We start from the raw sequence: 22,007 nt of genomic DNA, 5'->3' as shown, positions 1-22,007 counted from the left end.
TCAGTAGTTGTGGTGCACAGGCTTAGCTGCTCCGCGGCATGTGGGACCTTCCCGGACTAGGGATGGAACCCGTGTCCCCTGCATTGGCAGGCAGATTCTCAACCACTGCACCAGCAGGGAAGCCCCAGAATCTGTTTTTGAGGGAACTCAGACTGAGACTGTGACACTTACAGGCAAATGACTGAAAACCATGCTAAATCCTATCCATTCACCTCCTCAAAGAACCAACTTCCATTTTCCAAAGTCTCATTGCTTGTTAGACCAAGATTTTACATGTTTGTCTTGAATTCCCATCCCAGTCATATCAGGTAGATATCACTGCCCTCATTTCATAGATCTGGCAATTGAGGCACAGAGAGGTTAAGCAACTTGTCCATGGCCACACGGCCCTGCAGTGACAGAGCTGGGATTCAAACTGTAATTCCACCTTCCCCCCAAGGCCTGAGCTCTTAACGCACATAGTGTACTGCCAGGCACTGCCTTATAATGATAGTAGGATTCTTTGGCTAAAATAACACTGGTACTACTAATAGCTGTCATTCATGTAGCACTGATCTAATTTCACATATTCACTGTCACCCAGAATGGCCTCCTCACTGCCCTCTGAACATGCTATGAGTATTTCTACCTCAAATTGGGACTAGGCTTCCCTCCAGCTCATAACACCCTCCCTTCCTTCTCTGGCTAAATTCTATTTCTCCCGCTATGGTCTTGATCACATACCATTTTCTTCTTACTCTGTCCAAGTCCACTACTGACACTCCTGACTCTCCCTCTGACTCGCTTTCCTCATCTGTAGATGGGGACGATAGTAAGACCTACCTAAGAGGGTTGAAAGAAAGCATCTAGCACAGAGCACACTTCATCAAAGGCAGGTAATGGATGGCATCTATGCAATACTGTCACTTTGACCTTCTATAACCTTTCCTCCCAGCACTTTCTAGCCCTCAACCAACCTCCATTTCTTTGCCCCACGTTTCACAGACCATTTCTTTACTAGTAAATTAAATGTCATGTGCTTGAGGCATAAGAAAAAATTATCCAAAGCTTGTAAACTAGACCAAAATGGTTGATGGCAATCCTTTGAACATCATTCAGGGACAAAGGCCATGGGAAGATGTCTAGGAGCAAGTTCTTAGCTCATCTCACTGCTTGCTCTTGATTGAGGCCTCTAGACTTAGAGAAGTCACCAGTTACTTGTCGATTTTGTCCAAGTGGAGATGCAAATAATTTCTGTCTAACATAACAGATAATCCCAACAATTTAGGCATGTTGCACATTAACTAGTTCTTTTTCTAACTGAACAATCTCTTCCTAATATTTCTTTGTTAAATTGCTCATAAATACCCTAGCTTATTAAATACCCTTTGAAACTACCATCAGATCTTACTGGTTTCCTCATAATCTAATGAATTAACGGTCATATTTACCTGAAAGTCATGGTTTTACCTTTTGAAAAACTATACACGTTTGGGGCTTGCTTCCAGTTATTTTTTCACAGACCCAAGTTTCAATTCTGACTTTCTAGTAATAATGAGATGGGGTAGAGATAAAAATTCCTGTGTGTGCTGGGGGAGTATAAAGCTCTGCATTTAAACCAGGTTTTCTCACCTCACGCTATTGACAGTTGTGTCAGGGTAATTCTTTATGGTAGAAGGCTGTCCTGTGCACTGTAGAATACTGAAAAACATCCCTGCCTTCTATCCACTAGATGCCAATAGTATCCCCTCCACCAGTTGCAACAACCAAACATGTCTCCCGACATCACCACGTGATCTTTGGTGGGCACAACTGCCCCTGGCCGAGAACCACTGGTGTAGACTGAACTTCTCAAGTAAGAATCATGGGCAGGTATCAGAAGGGTCAGCAAAGATTCACAAGGGCACACAAAGAATTATTCTGGGTGGGTTTCAAAACCCAATGGCTGTAGACCTAGCTGGCCTGGAGCTCTTCTCATAGACCCAGAAGTGTCATTGTCTTTTTATTATTCTTCCCTCATGTCTCGAATCTCCTCAAGATTAGCATCTGCAGCATCTGTGTCTGTCTGGTTCACCTTAGAGGGCCTAGAATTTAGTAGGTACCAATAGCGACTAGTGCTTAATAGGTGTAATATATATATTTATGTAATATATTTAAATTTATATGTATTTATGTGGATATATATATACATCATGTACATGTGTGTACCTGTGTATATGTATACTTATGTATGTTGTATATGCATATATACATTTTGTGTATATGTGCTATGTATGTATATACATCTGTATATACATGTATATATATATTATGTATTGTGTTATATATGTATGTGTGTAGATATATATACACATATATGTGTACATATATATGTATACATATATATACACATACACACATTACACACATACATATAAAATCAAAGGAGGTGTCTGCCAAATCAAATGAAGGGTAGCAGAATATACGACCCCAAAATATACCAGTTTGGCATAAGGATTATTTTGAGCTAAAGGCAACTGAGAAGAAGTGGCTACAAGAAAAGCTTACTGCCGTCCGGCTATTTGCCTTAAAGCAGGACAAAACTTTACAAAGGAGTCCTTCTTCCCCTCTCTACCTGGAAGGACAAAAGTTAATCACCGGAGACATCTTTGGATCCTTATCAATGGAGAAGGCAGACTTAAATCTGCATAACCTATCTTACTCTTGTTTACCCTGCTTTTCCTGGTTACCTCCCCATAACTGGCCTCCCACATACTGTTCTTTCTCTTTAGTTTAAGAGAGTATTTAAACTGGAGTTCTAAGCCACCTCTGAGAGTTACTCATTTTCCCCTGGGTATCTCTCATGTATACATGAGTTATATGTGTTAACAAATTGTTGGTTTTTCTCTTGTTAATCTGTCTTTTTCTTAAAGAGCCCCAGCTAAAAACCTAACATGGGTAGAGGTATGGTTTTGCCTCCCCTACACAGACTGTCTCTCTGTCCTCACCCTAGTCTTCTGGTCTGCCTGTGTGGACAGAAATTTTCACCTAAAGGCATCCTGCAAACACAGCTCAGGGCCTCACAGAAGTAAATACCCATGGCCATAATGGGACCAAGCAGAACTTTTAGCTCCTACTCCTGTGTCTTGGTGATCTTCATTTTGTAATCTCTGCTTTCTGTGGGGGAGCCACGTTCCTAGCCTGGCTTTGTGTCTCCCTCCTTCACCCAGAAGAACACCAGGTAGTTCTCTCCCCACTAGCCCACTGGACCAGCAGCTTCGCAAACCTCAGAGAGCATCGAAATCCCCCGGAGGGCAGGCATGTGAAGACACAGATTGCTAGGTCCACCCCCAGAAGCTCTGACTCAGTAGGTCCTGGGTAGAGAATTTGCATTTCTGAAAGCTCCCAGGTGTTGCTGACACTGCTGGTCCTATAGGTCAAGCCCCAAGTTCTGAGACCCCAGAGTCCACACAGCTTGTTTTCCCACCCAAGTCCTGTGAATCCCTATCTCATGATGTCCTCTATGTAAGAATACCCTTACCCCTGGGAGTTTGGGGAGAGCATTGGTAATGCAGCCTTGGGGAGCATCTTTTTGAAACTCAAATGCACATTAAAGTCTCAAGGATGTTCAGTCATGAAAAACAAAACACAACCTGGTTCACTTCTCTGTGCAACTTCAGAGTTTCCCAAAATATTAGCACATGCAAACCTATGTTTTCCAGAACCCTTATTAACCACCCACGGAACCAGTATGTCTTCACAATACACTTTGCAAAACAGTGCACTGGAGAAATGATGAGGGAGGGCTGAATCAGACACTCATGTGGCTTTGTATGATCCCCTGCTGTCACCGGGGAAGGCTTTAAGAATCACAGGGAGCCCAGCAGAATCCCTGTCACCTGGGAGCCGGCCGTGTGGGTGACCAGGTCTCAGCCAGAGGCCTTTCAATCCCCAGCTCCTGTTCCAGTCCAAACTGTGGCTTTTCCTCTAGACTGGAGACTCAGGAAGGTATTTACAGTCTCTTAGCTGTGCCTTTATAAATCCTCGCTTCCCAGGACCACAAACAGGCATCCTGGGCTGGTCAGGGGGCGAGCCCTGCTGCCCTTCCCTGTTGCACTGCGCATGACTAAGGGCTTTGTCACTCTGAATATTAAACGTGAAAGAGAAATACAAATCAGCAACCCAAGGTTAAGGGCAGAGAGGAGTAACATACATGTTTAGGGAGCCTGGGAATCAAAGAAGGTCTTGGATAGGTGGCAGGTGCTGATGGGGGAGTGTGCTTGGGATGGGGAGCAGGTCGTTGATTCAGACTATGATGAGTGCCTTAGACCTTAGATTGCCTTCTCTTTACCAGCGTTGGAAATCTTTAACTGAACCAGCCAAGGGGTGCCAAACATTCTTGTTAATTTGGGTAAATCCTTTCAGCAATTGGGTATCAACTGGAGTACAACGACAGCATGTCAATTCAGTTCTTTCCCTCACCCTCTTTCACTCCTCCTCCCACTTTCTCTCCTCTCCCTACCTCTCTCCCTCTCCCTCTCTCCTGCTTTTCCCTCTTTTCCCCTCCCTCTCTTCTCTCCCTCTCTCTTCCTGAGCCACATATGCTTATTACTTTTTGAAGTCAGCCACTCTAACACACCTCCTTCTCCTATAGTTTCTGGGTCTTACTGTCAGGACCCTACACCAGAGACAAGTGAGCCAGATGGGCATACTAACCAATGAGACAAAGATGGATCTTAATCCACTTTGGAAATCAGCAAAACAAAAGCAAGGAACCATTGCTTTATTTCTAATGGGCTAAAGCTACCTGCAACTGTGAATCACTATTGCTTTCAATTAGTAAAATGTGTGAAAACCAGTGTAGCAGTCAAAGGATGATTTGGGCCCAGAACTCCCTGGGTCGCTTGCCAGCCCCAAGTTTCTCGGTATCCTTCTGCCTCAGTTTTCTGATCTCTGAAATGGGGCAGACAATAGGGCTCTTTTAAGGAATAGTCAAGTTAGCATAAGTAAAACAAGCAGGATGCCATTAGCAAGTGGTGAGTGCCTGTAGGATAGGTTGTGTGTGCTCAGGGGTGGCACTTGCAGGAACCCAGAGGTTGGACTGCCCGAGGTCTGCTTGTTTTCCCGCTTAACGACAGCTTTATTGAGACATAATACACATACTATAAAGTTTACCCTGTTAAAATACGCAATTCTGCGGTCTTTAGTACACTCACAGAGTTGTGCAACCATCACCACTATCTAGTTCCAGAACATTTCCATCACCCCCCAAAGAAACCCCATACCCATTAACAGTCACTCCCCACTCCCTACTTCCCCCAGCCAGCCCTAGGCAACCACTAATCTACTTCTAGTCTATATGGATCTGCCTATTCTGGGCAGTTCTTCCCATTTCATGGAGTCATACAACATGTGGCCTTTTGTGTCTGGGACTGCCCAAGTTTGAATCTCAGCCCCAGAGCTAAAAAACTGTGTGACCTTTATCAAGTTCTCCTGGAATTCCTCCATCTGTAAAATGGAATTAAAATCATACTAGATACACCACAGAGTCATTAGGAGGATTGAATATACTAATTAATACAACTAAAGTACTCACACAGGGCCCAGCTCATAGTAAGCACTACTAAGATGTCAGCCTCCATTACGGCCACTACTACTAATATTACTAGTCTGCTGTTCCTCTGCCCCAAAGCATGCGACTGGTGGTGGGAACCCAAAGATGAATAGAGCACAAAGAACATAGCTCTTGCCCTCCCCTATGCACAGCCTGGTGGGGATTACATGATTAGGAAACCAGTTTAAATGAACACAAAGTCTTATCATATGCACATTTAACTAATGGAAATCTAGCTCTTCCACCAAAAAGAGAAGGAAAAAGAACAATTTAAATACTGCAATTAAATGCTATAAAATTATATCTTGCATATATTCCTTATTATGCACTGTACATCACTGCATGCATTATACATTGTTATATATTGATTACAGTACAAGGTTGCATACACAGAACCAAACACACTGCAATTTAATGGGCAACTTAGAGATCTCAAGGTTAATGATGACTCTATGTTTGCCTGAAACCTTGACTTTATAATCTAACCCTTGAGTAAAATGTGACTCTATTATGTGTCAACAACAATAATTCCCAATGATTCCAGATAAATGAAATCAGCCAACAAGTAGTTGGTGGAGTTGGGCGTTAGGCTGAAGTAGGTTCCAGCTGGTCAACGCCCGTTTGCGAAACACCGCTTCTGCCCTCCACAAGTTCACAGTCTCATTTTGAAAATAAACCACATAAACATACTCATAAGAGGTTGGTGAGTGGCAGAACTGGGTTTAGGAAATAGATGGAAATAATCTCTCACCCTACCAACCAGCAGACAGGACAGGAAGATATGAGAAGGGCTGTGCTCTTCCCTGCCCCCATCCATCCCTTTGCCTGCTTTCTCATTCTCCAGAGCACACAGCACCACCTGATAGACATCATGTATCTACCCATTCATTTTTTTTTTTTAAACTTTTTTTGGGGGTTTATTTATTTATTTATTTATTTATTTATTTTATTTTTTGGCTGTGTTGGGTCTTCGTTTCTGTGCGAGGGCTTTCTCCAGTTGCGGCAAGCGGGGGCCACTCTTCATCGCGGAGCACGGGCCTCTCACTATCGCGGCCTCTCTTGTTGCGGAGCACAGGCTCCAGACGCGCAGGCTCAGTAATTGTGGCTCACGGGCCTAGTTGCTCCGTGGCATGTGGGATCTTCCCAGACCAGGGCTCGAACCCGTGTCCCCTGCATTGGCAGGCAGATTCTCAACCACTGCGCCACCAGGGAAGCCCCCCCATTCATTTTTTATTGTCTCTCCCGCAACCGGTATGGAAGCTCACTGTGGCAGGGGCTTTGTGTACACTGTTCACTTCTGTATTCCCAGTGCCGAGAAGAGAGTGAGCACTTAGAAGGTTGTCAGTAAGATGTGTTGGTGAACGAATGAATGAGGGTAATTATTTAGACAACCTCCACTTTTCTTCCATCTTCTGTTCCCAAAACACCCATAGTCTGTTCCTCCAATCTCAACTCGTTTATTCCTAAATTGTTCAAAAGTAGTGGGAAAGTATTCCTCAAAAATGAGGGCCTAAGGTAGCATTCCAGGGCTTTGGCATACTGGTACCATCTAGTGGGAAAGAGCATATTTGCAGGTGGGTGCTAAACTGAATTTGGAGGGTTTATAAAAACAACCACCACAACTGTTTCCTTTATCATTAACTCTACTGAGGAAGTTTCCAGTAACACATAATGGTGGCAACTGGAATCCCTTATATACTCATGTTCTACTCAGGGAGTGTACTGTCCATCCAAGCACCTGTCATGCCTCTTCATTTTTCTGCTCAGAACTTTTCTAAAACCATGGTTGCCCCCAGGGTCACAAAGCCTCAGCAGGGAATCACAGAGGAAATAATGGCACCAGAGGCCACCCTTGACCAATGGAAGGCGGGCATAGGTAGATGTACACTCCAGCCTCCTATCCTGCAGAGGGACCATTCTGAAGCGAGTTTTACACAGTTCTTCCAAGGGCCCCCAGCAGCAGTGAGCCTCCGTTGCCCATGACATAACCAGCTCAAAGATACACTTTTTATTGGCTTTCCTTCTTTCTTGTTTTACAGTCCTCATGTCTGTGAACTGGAATCATCTCTCACATCAGCTCCCTGCGTACAAGCCCGTGCCTCCATCACCGTTTGGGAGAACTCAATCCAAGATACAGGGTTTAGCACCAATATACCTTTGGGTGGTGAGAAAGCCTTAAGAATTGTAGTCCAGATAATTAATATAAAAGTTAAATTATTATATCTTTTAGAGCTGGTCTAAGAATTACATTCCATAGTTGACTACCAGCATCTTTACCTTGATCTAAGTTAACGTAGAATCCCAGTGATATGTGGTGCTAAAGAAGTACCACAGTTCTCATGAAGACAAGACAACAAAGAAAAAGTTCTGGTCTCTATCCCTGGCCTCTGCCCTATTCCAATTTGACCAACTGGTGAGGCGGCTAATGGTTTAGATGAGGGATCAGCAAACTACAGCCTGAGGGCCAAATCCAGCTCTGCCTGTTTTTGTAAATAAAGTTTTATTGGAACACAGCCCTGCCCATTTGTTTACATATTATCTGTTGTTACTTTTATGCTACATTGATAGCATTGAGTAGTTGCAAGAGAGACCATATATTTACTCGATAGCCCTTTACAGAAAAAGATTACCTACCTGTGGTTTAAGTCATTGGTTGCCATAGTTTTGGATTCCCAAAAGCAAAATTTTAAGAAAAACAAAAAATAGAGAATGGCAAAGGTTTGCCAATAACACTTTAACACTAAGGACAAAAATGCCCTCTATGTATTAACCAACTTCATTTTACAAATTATAAGACATTTTAACCCTAAAAAGTAGAACGGTCATTGCATCAGAACAATGAACATTCCATCCCCAAAGAGAGTAGTGGATAAGCTCAGAACAACTGCCTATCCCATTTAAAACTTTTTTTCAGAGCACTATCATTTTCCAAAATTATCATGTTTACTTATTTTTGTTGTTTACTCTCTTTCTCCCTTATGAGAACATAGACTCCATGAGGGCAGGCAATCTTGTCTTTCTTAATCACTGCTTCTCACCCAGTGTCAAGCACCCTGCTTGAGATATGGTCATTGGTCGGTAAATATTTGTTAAATGAATGACTTAATCAAATGTGGAGTGAATAGATTGGGGCACAGATACATCCTGAGAGAGGCAGAAAGGCAAGGTCACTGTGTGGGTGGTGAGGACTGGGGCAAAGGGGGAGTGTGTGTATCTGCCAGCACAGGGGCTCTGTGAATGCTCCCTACTCTGTCTCCAGGACATGAAATGGTGCCAGGCACATAACAGGCACTCAACAATGTTCACTGAATCAGTGGCTACCCTGACTAAAGGTCCTTAAATTGAATTAAAAGGAAAAAAAGAAACCTCATCTAGTAAAACACAACTAAACTTCAGGTTAGATTCAGTCCAATTGCAACCCACTGTAGATCTGAGTGTCTGGATATAGATACAGGCTGTGTATTTCTCATTTTCCTATAGATTGGGGAAAACAGTATTGTAGACAGTGGCACTCAGGAGACACTGGCTTGGACAATGGAGTTCCTTGGCATTCCCAGGGAGGGATGCCGTCCAGCTTCAGGGCTCAGCAGCAGGCAGGAAACTGCCAGAGAATTTACCTGCCCGTTGGAAGCTGCAGAGGAGCCACACCCAGGCTGGGTCCTGGCCTCTGCGTGGCTGTTCTCCCTGGGATGACTGTTCTCGCTGGGGGAAGCATGTGGTGTGGGTAGCTTGTTTGTCCCTGGTCAAACACAAGGACTCATCGATAAAGTATACAAAATAACCCTGAGCTAACCCAGTTCTGAAGGTTGTAACCAGTAACCCAGAGAGGAGGTCCAGGTCCCACGCCTACTTTTAGAGACAAGGAGTTCAAAAATGAGGTCATCGCAGGCAGCTATTTTGACTCCAAGAGAGCCAGAGAACAAAATAGTCAAGGAAGAGAATTCTTACATCATTTGAGGGCACAAGGGAGCAATTTTTTATATACCAGGGAAATATGGAGGAAAACTCACATGCCCAGAAATCAGAAATGCATGGGTTCAAACCCTGACCCCAGTTCTTAGTGGCTGTGTAGCCTTAGGCAGATGACTCATCCACTCTGAACTTCTTTTCATCATAGATAAAAATGGAGACAAGAATAGTTGTCCCTAAGGGTTGCAGTGAGAATTTGAGATAATATATGCAACTGGCACTTAGCAGTAAATTATACAATAAGTTTACTACAGTAATTTTGATTTATTTTAAATAATAATAATAATCATAAGTGCTCATGGTGTTGGCAAGCATACCCACGTACATACTGCCCTGATAAAGCCTCCTGGGAACAGCTGCTGGGAAGATACATCTAGAAGATACCATCCCACCAGATCAAAAAATTTTATGAAGCATAAAATCTCCAGGAGAATGATCACTGGGGAGCTACCAATATGAGATTTGGCAAATCCTTCTATGGGGAGCAAACTTTATTTTTTTAATGTCCGTACAATTTTAAGGACACAAGTATTTTTCCCCTCTAAGTTAGTCAGATGCTCAAGTCCAGGGCCCCATGGTACCTTCAAGCCATAAACTACCTTGCAGCATGGAGTATAAAAGTTAATGCAACCAGTATTCTTTAAGCTCCTAGCATTGGCAATCATGTGATGAAGCCGTAAGCATACACTTATTTAATACTCACCTGCTAGGCAAGTGTAGAGAGGTGTAGCCTCTCCTTTTGTTTAGACACAGGAGGAAACAGAAGAAGAGGGAAAAAAGGTAACTTATCAGAGGTCACACAGCATGCAAAAGGCTGGGTCAGAATTCAAATTCACTTCTCAAAGTCTCAGAAGTCTCCCTGATCCTCATAAACTAAGACACTAGCTCCTCTGGGTCCCAGGAGACCAGAGGCCCTGATTCACCTCCAGCACTTCTCCTATTGAGGACCAGGACCGTGTTGTACTCATCTCCGGATCCCCAAATTAGCAGAATGCTTGGCACTTGCTAGATATCAAAAATTGTGGGAGGAAAGAAGAAAATACGGGAGGAACAGAGGGAGGGTAGGAGGAAAGATGGAAGGAAAGGAGAGAGAGCACAGCAGCCTCACCCCTTCAATACTATCTTAGCCCCTATTGTTTCCTATGGTAATAATTACCAAATGTGTATATTTCAGCTATTTGCTTTCTTGTTCCTTATTGGCTGCCCTCAGTAGACCACAAGACCACGAGAACAGTTTCCATGTCCATGTCCATCTTGTTTACCTATGAACTCCCCAAATGCTTCAGTAAATACTTAGCAAGTGGACAACTGTACATCCCTCACCTTCTGAGGATAACGTACCTGTGCTGCTTTTTTTTTTCTTTTTTAGAGAGAAAGCAGTTGTTAAACATTTAGCAGCATACCACTGCCTGGCACCCAGCTGAAGAAGATTACTATACCTAGGAACATAAACATCACCAAGGCTATATCTAGGATGCTGAAATGAAGCTTTGTTAGCATTCGCAAAGTGATTGCTGAAAATAGTAGACCATTATTTGCTTCATGTAAGAAATATTTCTAGTGCTGCTGATTGAATGTTCAAGAAACAATTAAAGGGCTTAGCAATGTTTCTCTCAAATATCTTTTGCATGAAAAGCCTCAGAGATTGGTGAATTATAAAGGCTACACATCAGTCACTCTAGCCAAGGGCACTGCCAGGCCCCACGGTGCCCATCCCAGATGCAAGCATGGATTGGTCTGCGGACATCAGCGTACCTTGGGGCCCTGGACGCCTCGCGTGAGGAGCATTGCTGCAGCCTGGCTAACACCCCCATGGGAAGAGCCCTCAGGCCCTGTTTATGATGTCAAACACATGGTTCCTTGTTTGGGCAAGTGGCTCCAGCTTTCTGCCAACTGGAAGAGCCAGAACTCAAGCTTGCATCTTTAACACCTCCCTAGCCCTTGTCCTGCCATCTCAAACCCAGCCCTGCCAAATTCTCCCCTAAATGTCTCTTGGATGCTCTGAGTAGGGTGTGTCTACTTCTCTCATCTGCACTGTCACTCCCTAGTCTAGAGCAACAAGAGTCCCTGCTCTTCCTATGATCTCAAGCCTAGACTGGCTTCTCCCTTCCATTCATATCCAGCTCCATCCACTAACTACACTGCAGCCAAATTACCTTTTCAAAATAGAAATCTGGCCTTGTCACAGTATACCCTCCCCATGTTGCTTTCAATGACTGCCCATTGCTCCAGGACGAACACCAAAATCCTTGAGATGGCTGACAAGGTGCTAGCGGCTCTGGCAACCCCGGCTGTTCCTCACACCACTCTCTGGGTTGTGTGGTGTTTCCTCCTGCACAGGCTTCCCCCAGGCCGGGCCTTCTGCCTGGAATGCTTCCCCCATCACCACACCCTAGTGTTCCTTTGTCCATAAGCCTCACTGCTCCTCCAGACTGTGGCCCAAGCAGCAGGCTATCAGGGAAGCCTCCCAGACCCTTCATCTGGATCTGATGCCTTTCTTATATTCATTCATTCATCCATTCATTCATTCATTCATGTTTACTGAGGGCCTACTATATGCCAGGCTCTGTTCTAGGCCCTGAGACTACAAAACTGATTCAATCAGACAACAACACGTGCTGTAACGGAGCCTATATTTTAGTAGAGGAGAAAGAAAAGGCACAGACAAGCAAAACATATAGAATGACATGATCTCACACAACTGTGTTTCCTTCCATCTAGCAGTTGTCTCTGTTTTGAAATATTTATTAATTGACATTGATCTCCCCTGCCAGGGGATCTCTTGGGGTCTGAGCCCCAAGAGAAGAGAGACTGAATCAGCCTTACTAGCAGCTGTACCTGGAGCACACAGTAGGTCCCACATGTATATAATAGGTATTTATTGAATCCATTTGGTCCCAGGTGAATCTCCCTGAAGTCAAGTTGCTTGAGTGCTTGGGGCATAGAAGGGACAATTCCTAATACAAACCCCTAATGTCTCTCTGCACCTTGACAAGGCTCTCTGCAGTCTCTCTGGCTGTAATTTTGAGCCACAGCAGGAGTCAGCAAATTTTTCTGTAAAGGCCCAAATAGTAAATATTTTAGTCTTTGTGGGCCATATGGTGTCAACTCTGTTGTTATAGCACAAGCACAGCCATAGACGATTATATAAATGAATGGGCATGGCTATGTTCCAATAAAACTATTTATAAAAACAGGCTGCAGGCAGGAATTGGCCTACGGGCCATAGTTTGCAACCCCTGAGTTAGATGATCCCAGATGCCCCGCAGCTTACAGCAGTTGAAGGCGGGGCCTGTGTGGCCTGAGTCAGCCATGGGTTCTACTGGCAGGGTCCAGCAACTCTCCGCAGACCCCACATTGTTTGACAGGGAGATTATCCCAATAGCTTGAGCTTCAGGCATTTGCAGTCACCATCTCCTGCAGCTCATGGAAAAGCAGTTCCCTGCCACCCTGGAGGAAAGAGACTTTGGCCTAGAGGCCGCATAAGGCAGGAATGAGGCTGCCACATTCCTTGCAGGGTCCCCAGGCTCCTCCAGAGGCTGAGCTCACTTCCTGGCCCTGCCCAGGCATGTGGCAGGGCTGCTCTCAGCTGAGCAGCTGCTGCCCTCCACCCCAGCCCAGCCTGCGCTCAGCTGGGAGACACAGGGGCTTTGTGCTTCTGTAGCAGATTGGGTGACACTCACTGGGGCCTTTGAAGTGAGACATGACATGTTAAAACGTGCCTATTGCTAAGGCTAATTTTCAGGAATTTGACTTCTGCTGGCAACTGACAGAAGAAAAACAATCACTTTTTTTTGGTATATGTATGTAGGTATATTTACGCTGATCTTTGGGGTCTGTAGCTACTGAAAACAATAGTTACCTGAGGCTTACCTGCTGGTACGGGATGAGTGGACAGATTAGTCTAGTATTTATGGAGCCAGAGGACATTAGTTGTAGCATTAGCACTGCGTGTAGACTGTGGTGGGTGTTAACTGCTAAAAACAGTTACAAAAACATCACACAAACTGCAGTTGGCACTAGAGGTGACAATGTCCTGTGTATAAGAGCACTCTAGACAACAAAGCTACGAAGCTAACATTACCCTGAAGTTATAAATGCTCGGAGTGTTAGCTCAGTTCTCCCAGAGTTCCCTGCAGGACTAAGGACAGTAAGGTGTTGTGACGTTCTGATGATACGCATCCTGTGCGTGAGCAACACTGTTGGAATGGCAATGCCCAGGGAGTCACTGTACTCCAAGGTCAGGGATGCCCTTGCTGTAATACTTCGTACAGTGCACTAGGGCCTACATATTATCCAGTGGTCCCAGAGCCTCTTGGCTGCTGATGTATAACAATGTTTAAGGTGTACCAACACCCTGGTACCAGCACTCAGACTGACTGAAAACTGCAGTGTGTCACTTCTCTGGGTGTAACTATTCCACATGAAACAGTGACCTGGGTGTTGTGTTGCTCTGGGTAGCCCTAGTCACCTAATGGCATTGATGGTAATAATGTTCTCAGGGAGGAGGTGCAGTCCCCTTGGTCATGTTCTTCCAAAGTTCACATCCATGTGGTTCAATCAGAGCAATCAAAAAGGGGCTAGTCCCTTCCTTTCCAAATAGCCTATCACTGAAAAACTGACTACATCAGTTTGATCAAGGCTCAAAATTTGCAAAACCAGAAGTTCCCAATGGAAATGCCTACAAGGGCAAGTAGGTAAAATAAATGAGTACAATGGGCTGGGTGGACAGTAGGGAGTGGAGGGGATTGTGGCAAACTACAGAGGCATGTCCTAAAGGGGGCAGTAGTGACTCAGCTCCAGGGAAGAGTGGCCTTGCAGGAATGTGGCTCTAGGGCTGCCTAACCTTCTGACATTTTAAGAAATGCAAGAAACCTGTTTTGTTTTGTTTTGTTTTTTAATGTACAATATCCTACTTTTCAAAACATTTGGGCCAAACAAGAGACATCCATGAGCTACATTTGGCCTGTGGCGTCTACTTTGCAACTTCTCCCTGGAATCTAGAGTTGCAGAATTGGGATGAATGGGCTTCAGCACCACCAAGTAGATATCTCGAGGTTCAACCTGCTATGCCAAAGGGCGACCCATTCATCTCCATGAGCCTTGGCTCAGACGGCATTTCAAGTTTGAAATGTCATTTCTTCTCCTCCCTAGCCTACCCTTAGAAGCTTCTCTCAGTAGAGAAAGAAATCACTTTCCACCCTAACTCCAGAATAAAGCCACTACTTCATATCTGGTGAAGGTGCAGGGGGTCCTACAGTCCAGCCAGTCATCATTTGTACAGTCTGCTCAGATAGAGGGAGCCAGGCCTGGGGTCCCCAGGCGGCTGCAGAGGTGATAAGCTGCGGGGAATTGTATTGGCAGCATCCTTCAGGAGGGTCAGATTCTCCCAGGCGTGTGGGTACCTTGCCCACAGCTAAGTGGAAACGATGCCAAAACCAGTGGTCACTCGATTGATTCTGTCCAACTGGTTATTGTAATTGGATGACAGACTGATATTTCCCTCTCCTTTTCAACTGGTGTTGCACGGTGAGTGCACCTGGCTAATGATTCGCTTTTCTGGGTAGTGACCTAATGGGGAAGATTATCTCCTTTCACAGGCAGAACTGTGCCTGCCGTTTGGCTGCGTAAAGAGTAAAACCAGGTCCAACCGAAGTCAAATGCCAGGAAATTTCAGAACTTCCTCACATATCATACTGCATTGTCTACCTTTGAAATGTTCCCTGCTCTAATACTCAGAGGGGATACATAGTTGAAGAATAAAATAGAACAGAAGCAACTACAATAGGGAAAAAAAGGAGGAAAGATACTCAGTGCAAAATGACAGGACTTCTCTTTAGGGGAGCTTGTAGAAAATAACTGAAAATAAGGAGAATAGTTTGGTTTTGATGGAGCTTCTACACTGAAGTTCTTTAAAATATGAGCTGTAGATTTAGAATTTTGTAATGCTGTGGATGGAGCCCTCTTCTGGAGAAAATTTTCAACAGGTATTAAAACAAGATCAAAACACACAGAGATGAACACACACACATAAACACACACACACACACACACACACACACACAGAAATATGTAATACTGTTGGCTACTGTCATTCAGATGCGAATTGAATCCATAGTTTGGCCTTTTCCTTAGCTTCCACCAGATAGAAATTAACTGGACTCCCCAAGCAACTATCTTTTTGGAAGGAGGTAAAGAAAGAAAGATATTCTCCAGAACCCAGCTGTACTTTTACCTCAACAGTGAACTTCAGATTGAGACTCAACATAAACATCCAAATGCTGGTACTTTTAGATAATGCAGTTATTGGGTACATTGGTTTGTTGGGCAATGGCACGGTAACACACAGAGGATATTTCTAGAAAAAAAATAGATTTATTTAATGGAAAGCCCAAGGGCTAAAGATAGAAAAGAAGGGACGGAGGCAGAGCAGGAGATATTAGCTAAGATGACTGTTGGGGCTTTTAATATAGACTGTGGTATTACATAAATTCCAGATCACATATTCAGCCTTACAGTTTATTAAATCTCTTTGGGGACTTGCTAAAAAAGTTGTTCAGACATATGAACGCTACCACTTGGCAATTCCTTTCACCACTTATATCTCTGCTTCCCCAGTGCTTTTGAAATCTTATAGGCTGTCACATGTTGAACCCATCTCAGAGCAAGAGATGCCCTCTGCAATTCTCACAGTCTTTCCTCCCCATCAAAAGGGTTCTGCAAATAAACACTGCCCTTAAAATACAATATATGAAGTTGCAGGGGCACTAGAAGACACTGATTCTCATTTAAAATCCTGAAAATCAAGATTCTGACTCCAATAAAAACCTCCCCATTTTAAATCAACATCTCAGAATTCCGTGGAAACTTTAGTCACTCCCAAGTGACTGCTCTCCAAACCTGAACCACTCCCTAAAATCCTAATTCTTGGGGGATTACTTATTCATTGTTAGAACTTTTGCCTGCCTAGATGTGATACCCTAATTGGGTTGGGGGTGGGGGAATCATATTTACAGTGGAATTTCTAGCTCATGTCCTCTCTTGATTTGTTTCACATTCATTATTTATCATAGCCAAATTCCAGAGGCCACTTGTGGTAAGGGCTTACCCAAAATGCCCCAGGGGAGAAGAGAGGTGACTGCTCCTCAGCTTTGCCAGCTTCCAGCCATTGTTGCTTAGAATTCCTCTTCCCCCTTCCAAAATGCCTAAAACAGCAACCTAGCCAATAAACTTACAGAGATTGATGGCTTCCAAAGCCAGACCCAGAGTACTACAACTGTGGTAGAAAAACACACACATATTTGCCTGAACACCACTAAGGCCGAGTGACTAATTGGCTTTATTACATTGTTTTTCCCCTTTCCTCTGTTTTCTCTCTGCCTCAGGAAAGTTTTGCTTTCGCTTGTTGACTCAAAGGCTCCAAGACTCTCCCCTCCTTTTGCTACGGCACACAGAGCTCTGCACTTGAACCTCTTGCCGGTTAACTGATTTGCACCAAAATGATTTCCCTGCAAGGTGCTATTGCTACCAGGATATCAATTGCTGTCCTAATGTGGACATTTGCTCTGATTATGAATTACAATCTAAGAGAGAAATAAGCCTCTTAGGGCGGGCAATTAAATTCTTCGTAAAACCTCTGCTCCCCCATCCTAAAGAAACTGAGAGAGCTGACAGCCTTCACAAGCCACCTGTGTCAGTCAGGCCCTGGGAGAGGAGACACACCAATTGCTTTGCAAAAGGCATTATGTAAGCCCCTAGTGCATGGGAATTGCTGGGTGCTGTCATGTGGTCTGATTTGCTCGAAGGAAGACAAAACTTCGGCCAAACCCTGGAATCCACACTGAGGTCAAAACATGCCCACGGAGAAAAGGACTGTAAAGTCCTGGGTAAGGCAGTGGTAAGTGCTCCCAGACACCTCAAGCTCCCAGAGTGCTAGGCCTTGTGCTAAATGCATTACCTAGGACATGCTGTTGAATGCAATCCAATCTGCCTAGCAATCCTAGGAAGGTGATAAAATTACTTCACCACAGAGAATCTGGAAGCTCAGAGAGGTTAAGCGAGTTGCCCAGGTGGTACCACTAGCATATGGCAGAGAGGATCTGTCTGAATCAGAGGCATGCTCTGAACCACCCTGCTAAATTGGGATATATATATCTATACATCTATATATAGATGTATAGATATATATACACATACACACACACACTACCTCAGGGATAGAGTTCACAAAGTCTAGAAAACTGGCTCACAGACAGGCATAGGATTTGTGGCAGACCTTAAAGCTACAGGGACCCCAAGAGAATCAGCCCAAAGCCCTAGTAGAAGAAGAGTATGACTGGGCAGTGATGAATGGGGGCTGTGTACCCAGGGAAGAAAGAAGGCAGGAGTTGGGAGGGGGCTCAGCAGCCAGGCACCCTACTCTGCCCCCAAGCGCCATCATCCACCCTCACACCCAACTCTGAGTCATTACCATGGTTACTGCTTCCTGGGACACTGACCCATTCCCGAAGTCTAAGCCCCACGTGGACGCATCAGTGGTCTCCCCTTAGCAGGCGGCACTGCGTCTCTGCTTCCCAGCCAGCCCCTGCCTGGGACTCGAGCTGCCTCACCCTCCCTCTCACCCCACTCACACACTCACACATGTGCCTCTTCCCCTGGCATCTAGGAGTCCTGGCCAGGAACTCAACACCCACTTCCAGCACCCCAAGGCACTCCCTGTCTCCTTCCCTCCTCTCTGCCTGGCCCTGCCGTGATCTCAGCCACCCACTTGTAGCCTGCTAGCTCATGCCAAGTCCCGTAGGCTGCCAGGAAGGCCGGGGGGACTGGGTAACAGCGCTCTCAGAACACAGGCCCCCGAGCAGGGCTGAGCCGGCCGCCAGCCAGCACCTCCAGTCTGGCCTCCTGAGAGTACTGCTTTCCTGCCCACAGACTTCCTGAGATCTCCGAGATGCAGAGATGCTTGCTTAAGGACCACGTCTCCATCGCCCCCTCTCCCGGGTCGCCGGCCCTTCCCTCTCGCCTCAGCGCCCTGAGGGTTAACAGGCAGCTGCAGCCCGGTGGGCAAGGCTTGAACTTTCTCCGCGCTCTGCGCCCGCCCGGGCACACAGCAGAAGCGGCATTAAGGGCTCAGGGCCGGAGCTCCCGTGGGCCGGACAAAGGGGGCGCGGGGGCGGGGGCGGGGGGGAGTGGGCCTGGGGCCTGGGCGAGGGGACGCGCTCAGGCCCTTCCGGGCCCGAGGTCAGGGAGGGAAGGGACCCCGATGCGGGCGCGGCCGGCGCCTTTGAGCGACAGCGGCAGCCGGGCTGCGGCGTTCGGCTGGCCCGAGGCGCCTTCCAGCGCGCCGCCGGGCTGGGCGAGGGGGCCCGGGCGCCCCGGGAAGTCGGCGACGCCAGGCCGACCTCTCCAGCCCGGCAGCCCGCAATCCCGACCCGAGCTGCGCTTCCCCGATCGGCGCTGGGTTGGGGGAAACCACGACTCCTTGGAGTCGCTTCCAGCTGAGTCTCCGATGCGTGAGCCTCCGGAGGAGGCGAATCAAAGTTACCCCACTTGATGTAGGCGAGAATGTCGCCCCTGCTTGCAAAAAAAAGAAGGACTCGGAGCTCTCTCCACGTCTCCCGAACATATACATACACAACCCGGAGTGGGAAAGCAGGCCCACCCCCTCGCCCTCCAGGATCTCAGGGGCTGGGTATGACCTCCCTTCTGAGCCCCGAGCTGTCTTCGCCGCCGCGCCCGGAGTCCCCTGACCCCCCGAAAACCCCCTCGCCCAGCCCGCGCCAGGCAATCGGAAGGCAGAAACGGGGCGCGGGGTGCGCCCAGCAGCCTCTCTTCCCTACCTGGGACAGGAGAACGCACAGGACGAGCGGAGTTGTCGGCTGCATTTTGCCCAACTAGAAGCGCCTGGCGGCGTTTTCATTCATGCACGCGGCTGCACTGAGCATATTTTCCGTGGGAGCCAGGCTTTGAGGAGAGGCTCTGCCTCGCCAGCCAGCCAACTTCCCAAATAGATCAGCGGCAGCATCACGAAAGCATTGGGTAGAGGCTGATGACCAGGACCAATGGCTTTACAAGACGGATTCCTTCATAAAGCTCCCTCGTTTTTGCATGGCAGAGACGGGGCGAGCACCTCGCGCAGAGCGAGCCCCTCGGAGGAGGCGGCCCGTTCGCTTTTTTGGACTGTTGGGGCCCAGCCCCAAAAATCACGTTGGGCAACGCCAGCTGATGCCACTTTTCCAAAGAATGGAATTCCACCGGGTACTGGCGGCCACTTCCAGCCCAGTGCAAAAGATTCTCTTTATTAAAATGTTAATAAGATCCACTTTATTTCCAATAAATCAAATAAAATGACCCCAGCAGTTCCAGCCCTTTCTACGCCAGGAAAGACTTGGCGGTGGATTTTCTTTTTTTTCTTTTTCTTTCTTATTTTTTTTCCAGTGTGGCCCAAGTCATGATGGTGTTTGGTGTTTCCCTGCCATCTCACAAATCACAAAGACGACAGATCAATTCTAGCTTGCAGAAAAAATCCATCAAGGGGCAATAGATTTTATTAACTGCTCAGGTGAGAGTCTGACTGGCCGCCTACTCCAGAAATGTGCATCTGGCACCAAAGTTGAGGCCATGATTTGAGGAAACTTTTTTTTCCTCTCTCTGGATGTGTTCTTTTAGAAGCTTCTAGCTATCTCCAGGGATTGGGAACAGTAGTAACCACTGTTCAAGGGATTTTATAAGTGGGGTGCTATGGGAATGAGTGTAAGAGGGCTATCTAGGTCTAACTTTCCCAGTAGGAGTTTAAGAATATGCAGTAAAGACCTTACTTTCTCATTTCCATGCAGCCTCCTTCTAAAAAAATTTAAGGTGTTTTATAATATAGGACACTTTTTCAATAGAATTTATGCAAGAAAAATAAAAAATCTGGGACAGGAGGAAAAATTCAGAAAACTGAAATACTAAACCCAAACGCTAACGTATTTCCTCTGATTTGGATCTGAGCTTCCTGGTGGCCAAAGCAATAAGAGAAACATTTAAATTACATAGTTCTTGTAGATACAAGTATACAAATATCTTCTGACATAATTTCCCCAGCAGTAAATACTGGACTAAATGTATAATGTGACATCTAATATAGCAGGACACTGTGCAATGGACCATGCCGAGATCCAGTGGGTTGGGCTGTATTCCCAGCATCTGGCACAGGGCCTGAAACATGGAGACAATCATTAGTGTGTGTTAAACAGATGTCTAGACTTAATCAAGAAGTAGCAGAGGGTGGGGTGGGGCAAAAAATCTGGAGCCACATTGCCTAAGCTTAACCCCCAGCTCTGCTACTTACTAGTAAGTTTCTCACTCCCTGTGCCTCTGTTTGATCACTGGTTAAATGAAAATATAAATTGTACTGAACTCACAAGTTTGTGGTGAGGATTAAGTGACAGAATAACCACTCATTAAATGTAAACTAATGCACTTTCTAAAATTGCTTCATTGTCAGCAGTTCGGTCATCGCATCTGATGAAGATGCAATGCCATCTGACCACCTGGCTGCATTAGCCAGCACTAGCCCAACAGATGGCAATGTTGGCCAAACAGCCCCCAGAAGAGCTCAGGAAAGGTGGATGCTGCTGCTTCTTCCAGTCTCTTCTGCTTTCCACTGTTCTCTTGCCTAGGTAGGCATCCACCTCTGAGTCTATTAGAAGTGCAGGCAGCGTTTGACAGATGATCTGATTGTCCCAGCTTGGAACCCATGTGTGTGGAGATCCATACCCACATTACCCACCATTAAGAGTAAAACAAGGGGGGGCTTCCCTGGTGGCGCAGTGGTTGGGAGTCTGCCTGCCGATGCGGGGGACGCGGGTTCGGGCCCTGGTCTGGGAGGATCCCGCGTGCCGCGGAGCGGCTGGGCCCGTGGGCCACGGCTGCTGGGCCTGAGCGTCTGGAGCCTGTGCTCCGCAGCGGGAGGGGCCGCGGTGGGGAGGGGCCCCCGCTTGCCGCACCTGGAGGGAGCCCTCGCGCAGAAACGAAGACCCAACGCAACCAAAAATAAATGAATAAATAAATAAATAAAGCTACTAACCTTCTAAAAAAAAAAAAAAAAGAGTAAAACAAGGTACTTTGAAGTCAAAGAGACTTCAGATCAAGGCATCCTGAAATACCCTAATTTTCTCCATTCCAGGGTAGCAGTCATCTTGTCAATTAGAGGTCAACTGAGCTAAGCCCATGGATTTAGCAGACGTGGAGACAGAGAGAGAGCAGAGGACCTCCTGGGAGATGATCAACCGTGATAAGGGGTGAAGAGGGCAGTAAGATGATGTTCCAGCCACTTTTCCACAAGCAGCCACTTGGGCAGAGAAGCACTCCTAAGGGTAGGGTGTGTCCAAGGCTGCCTTGTCTAAGGTGCAAAGCAGTATTATTGATTTTATAGTTCTGGCAGCTCTTTCTGTGGTCTTCCCACCCCATCTCCCTTACTGCCACT

At 46.2% G+C, this 22,007-nt stretch overlaps 1 protein-coding gene across 1 annotated transcript in view; it reads right to left on the bottom strand.

The window, feature by feature from the left end:
• CDH13 (cadherin 13) overlaps positions 1-19,656 on the bottom strand; it is a 1,051,470-nt gene extending 1,031,814 nt beyond the window's left edge. The window contains exon 1 of the mRNA XM_059904794.1: positions 19,378-19,656. Within this exon, the coding sequence (XP_059760777.1) occupies positions 19,378-19,422 (45 nt within the window). The 5' untranslated portion in view covers positions 19,423-19,656. The remainder of the gene's footprint in view (positions 1-19,377) is intronic.
• Positions 19,657-22,007: the final 2,351 nt, after the last annotated feature.

The sequence above is a fragment of the Balaenoptera ricei genome, chromosome 19 (assembly GCF_028023285.1).
Source record: "Balaenoptera ricei isolate mBalRic1 chromosome 19, mBalRic1.hap2, whole genome shotgun sequence".
NCBI lineage: Eukaryota > Metazoa > Chordata > Mammalia > Artiodactyla > Balaenopteridae > Balaenoptera > Balaenoptera ricei.
Note: the sequence above shows the minus strand (reverse complement) of the source record. Positions and strands in the feature narration are given on the sequence as shown.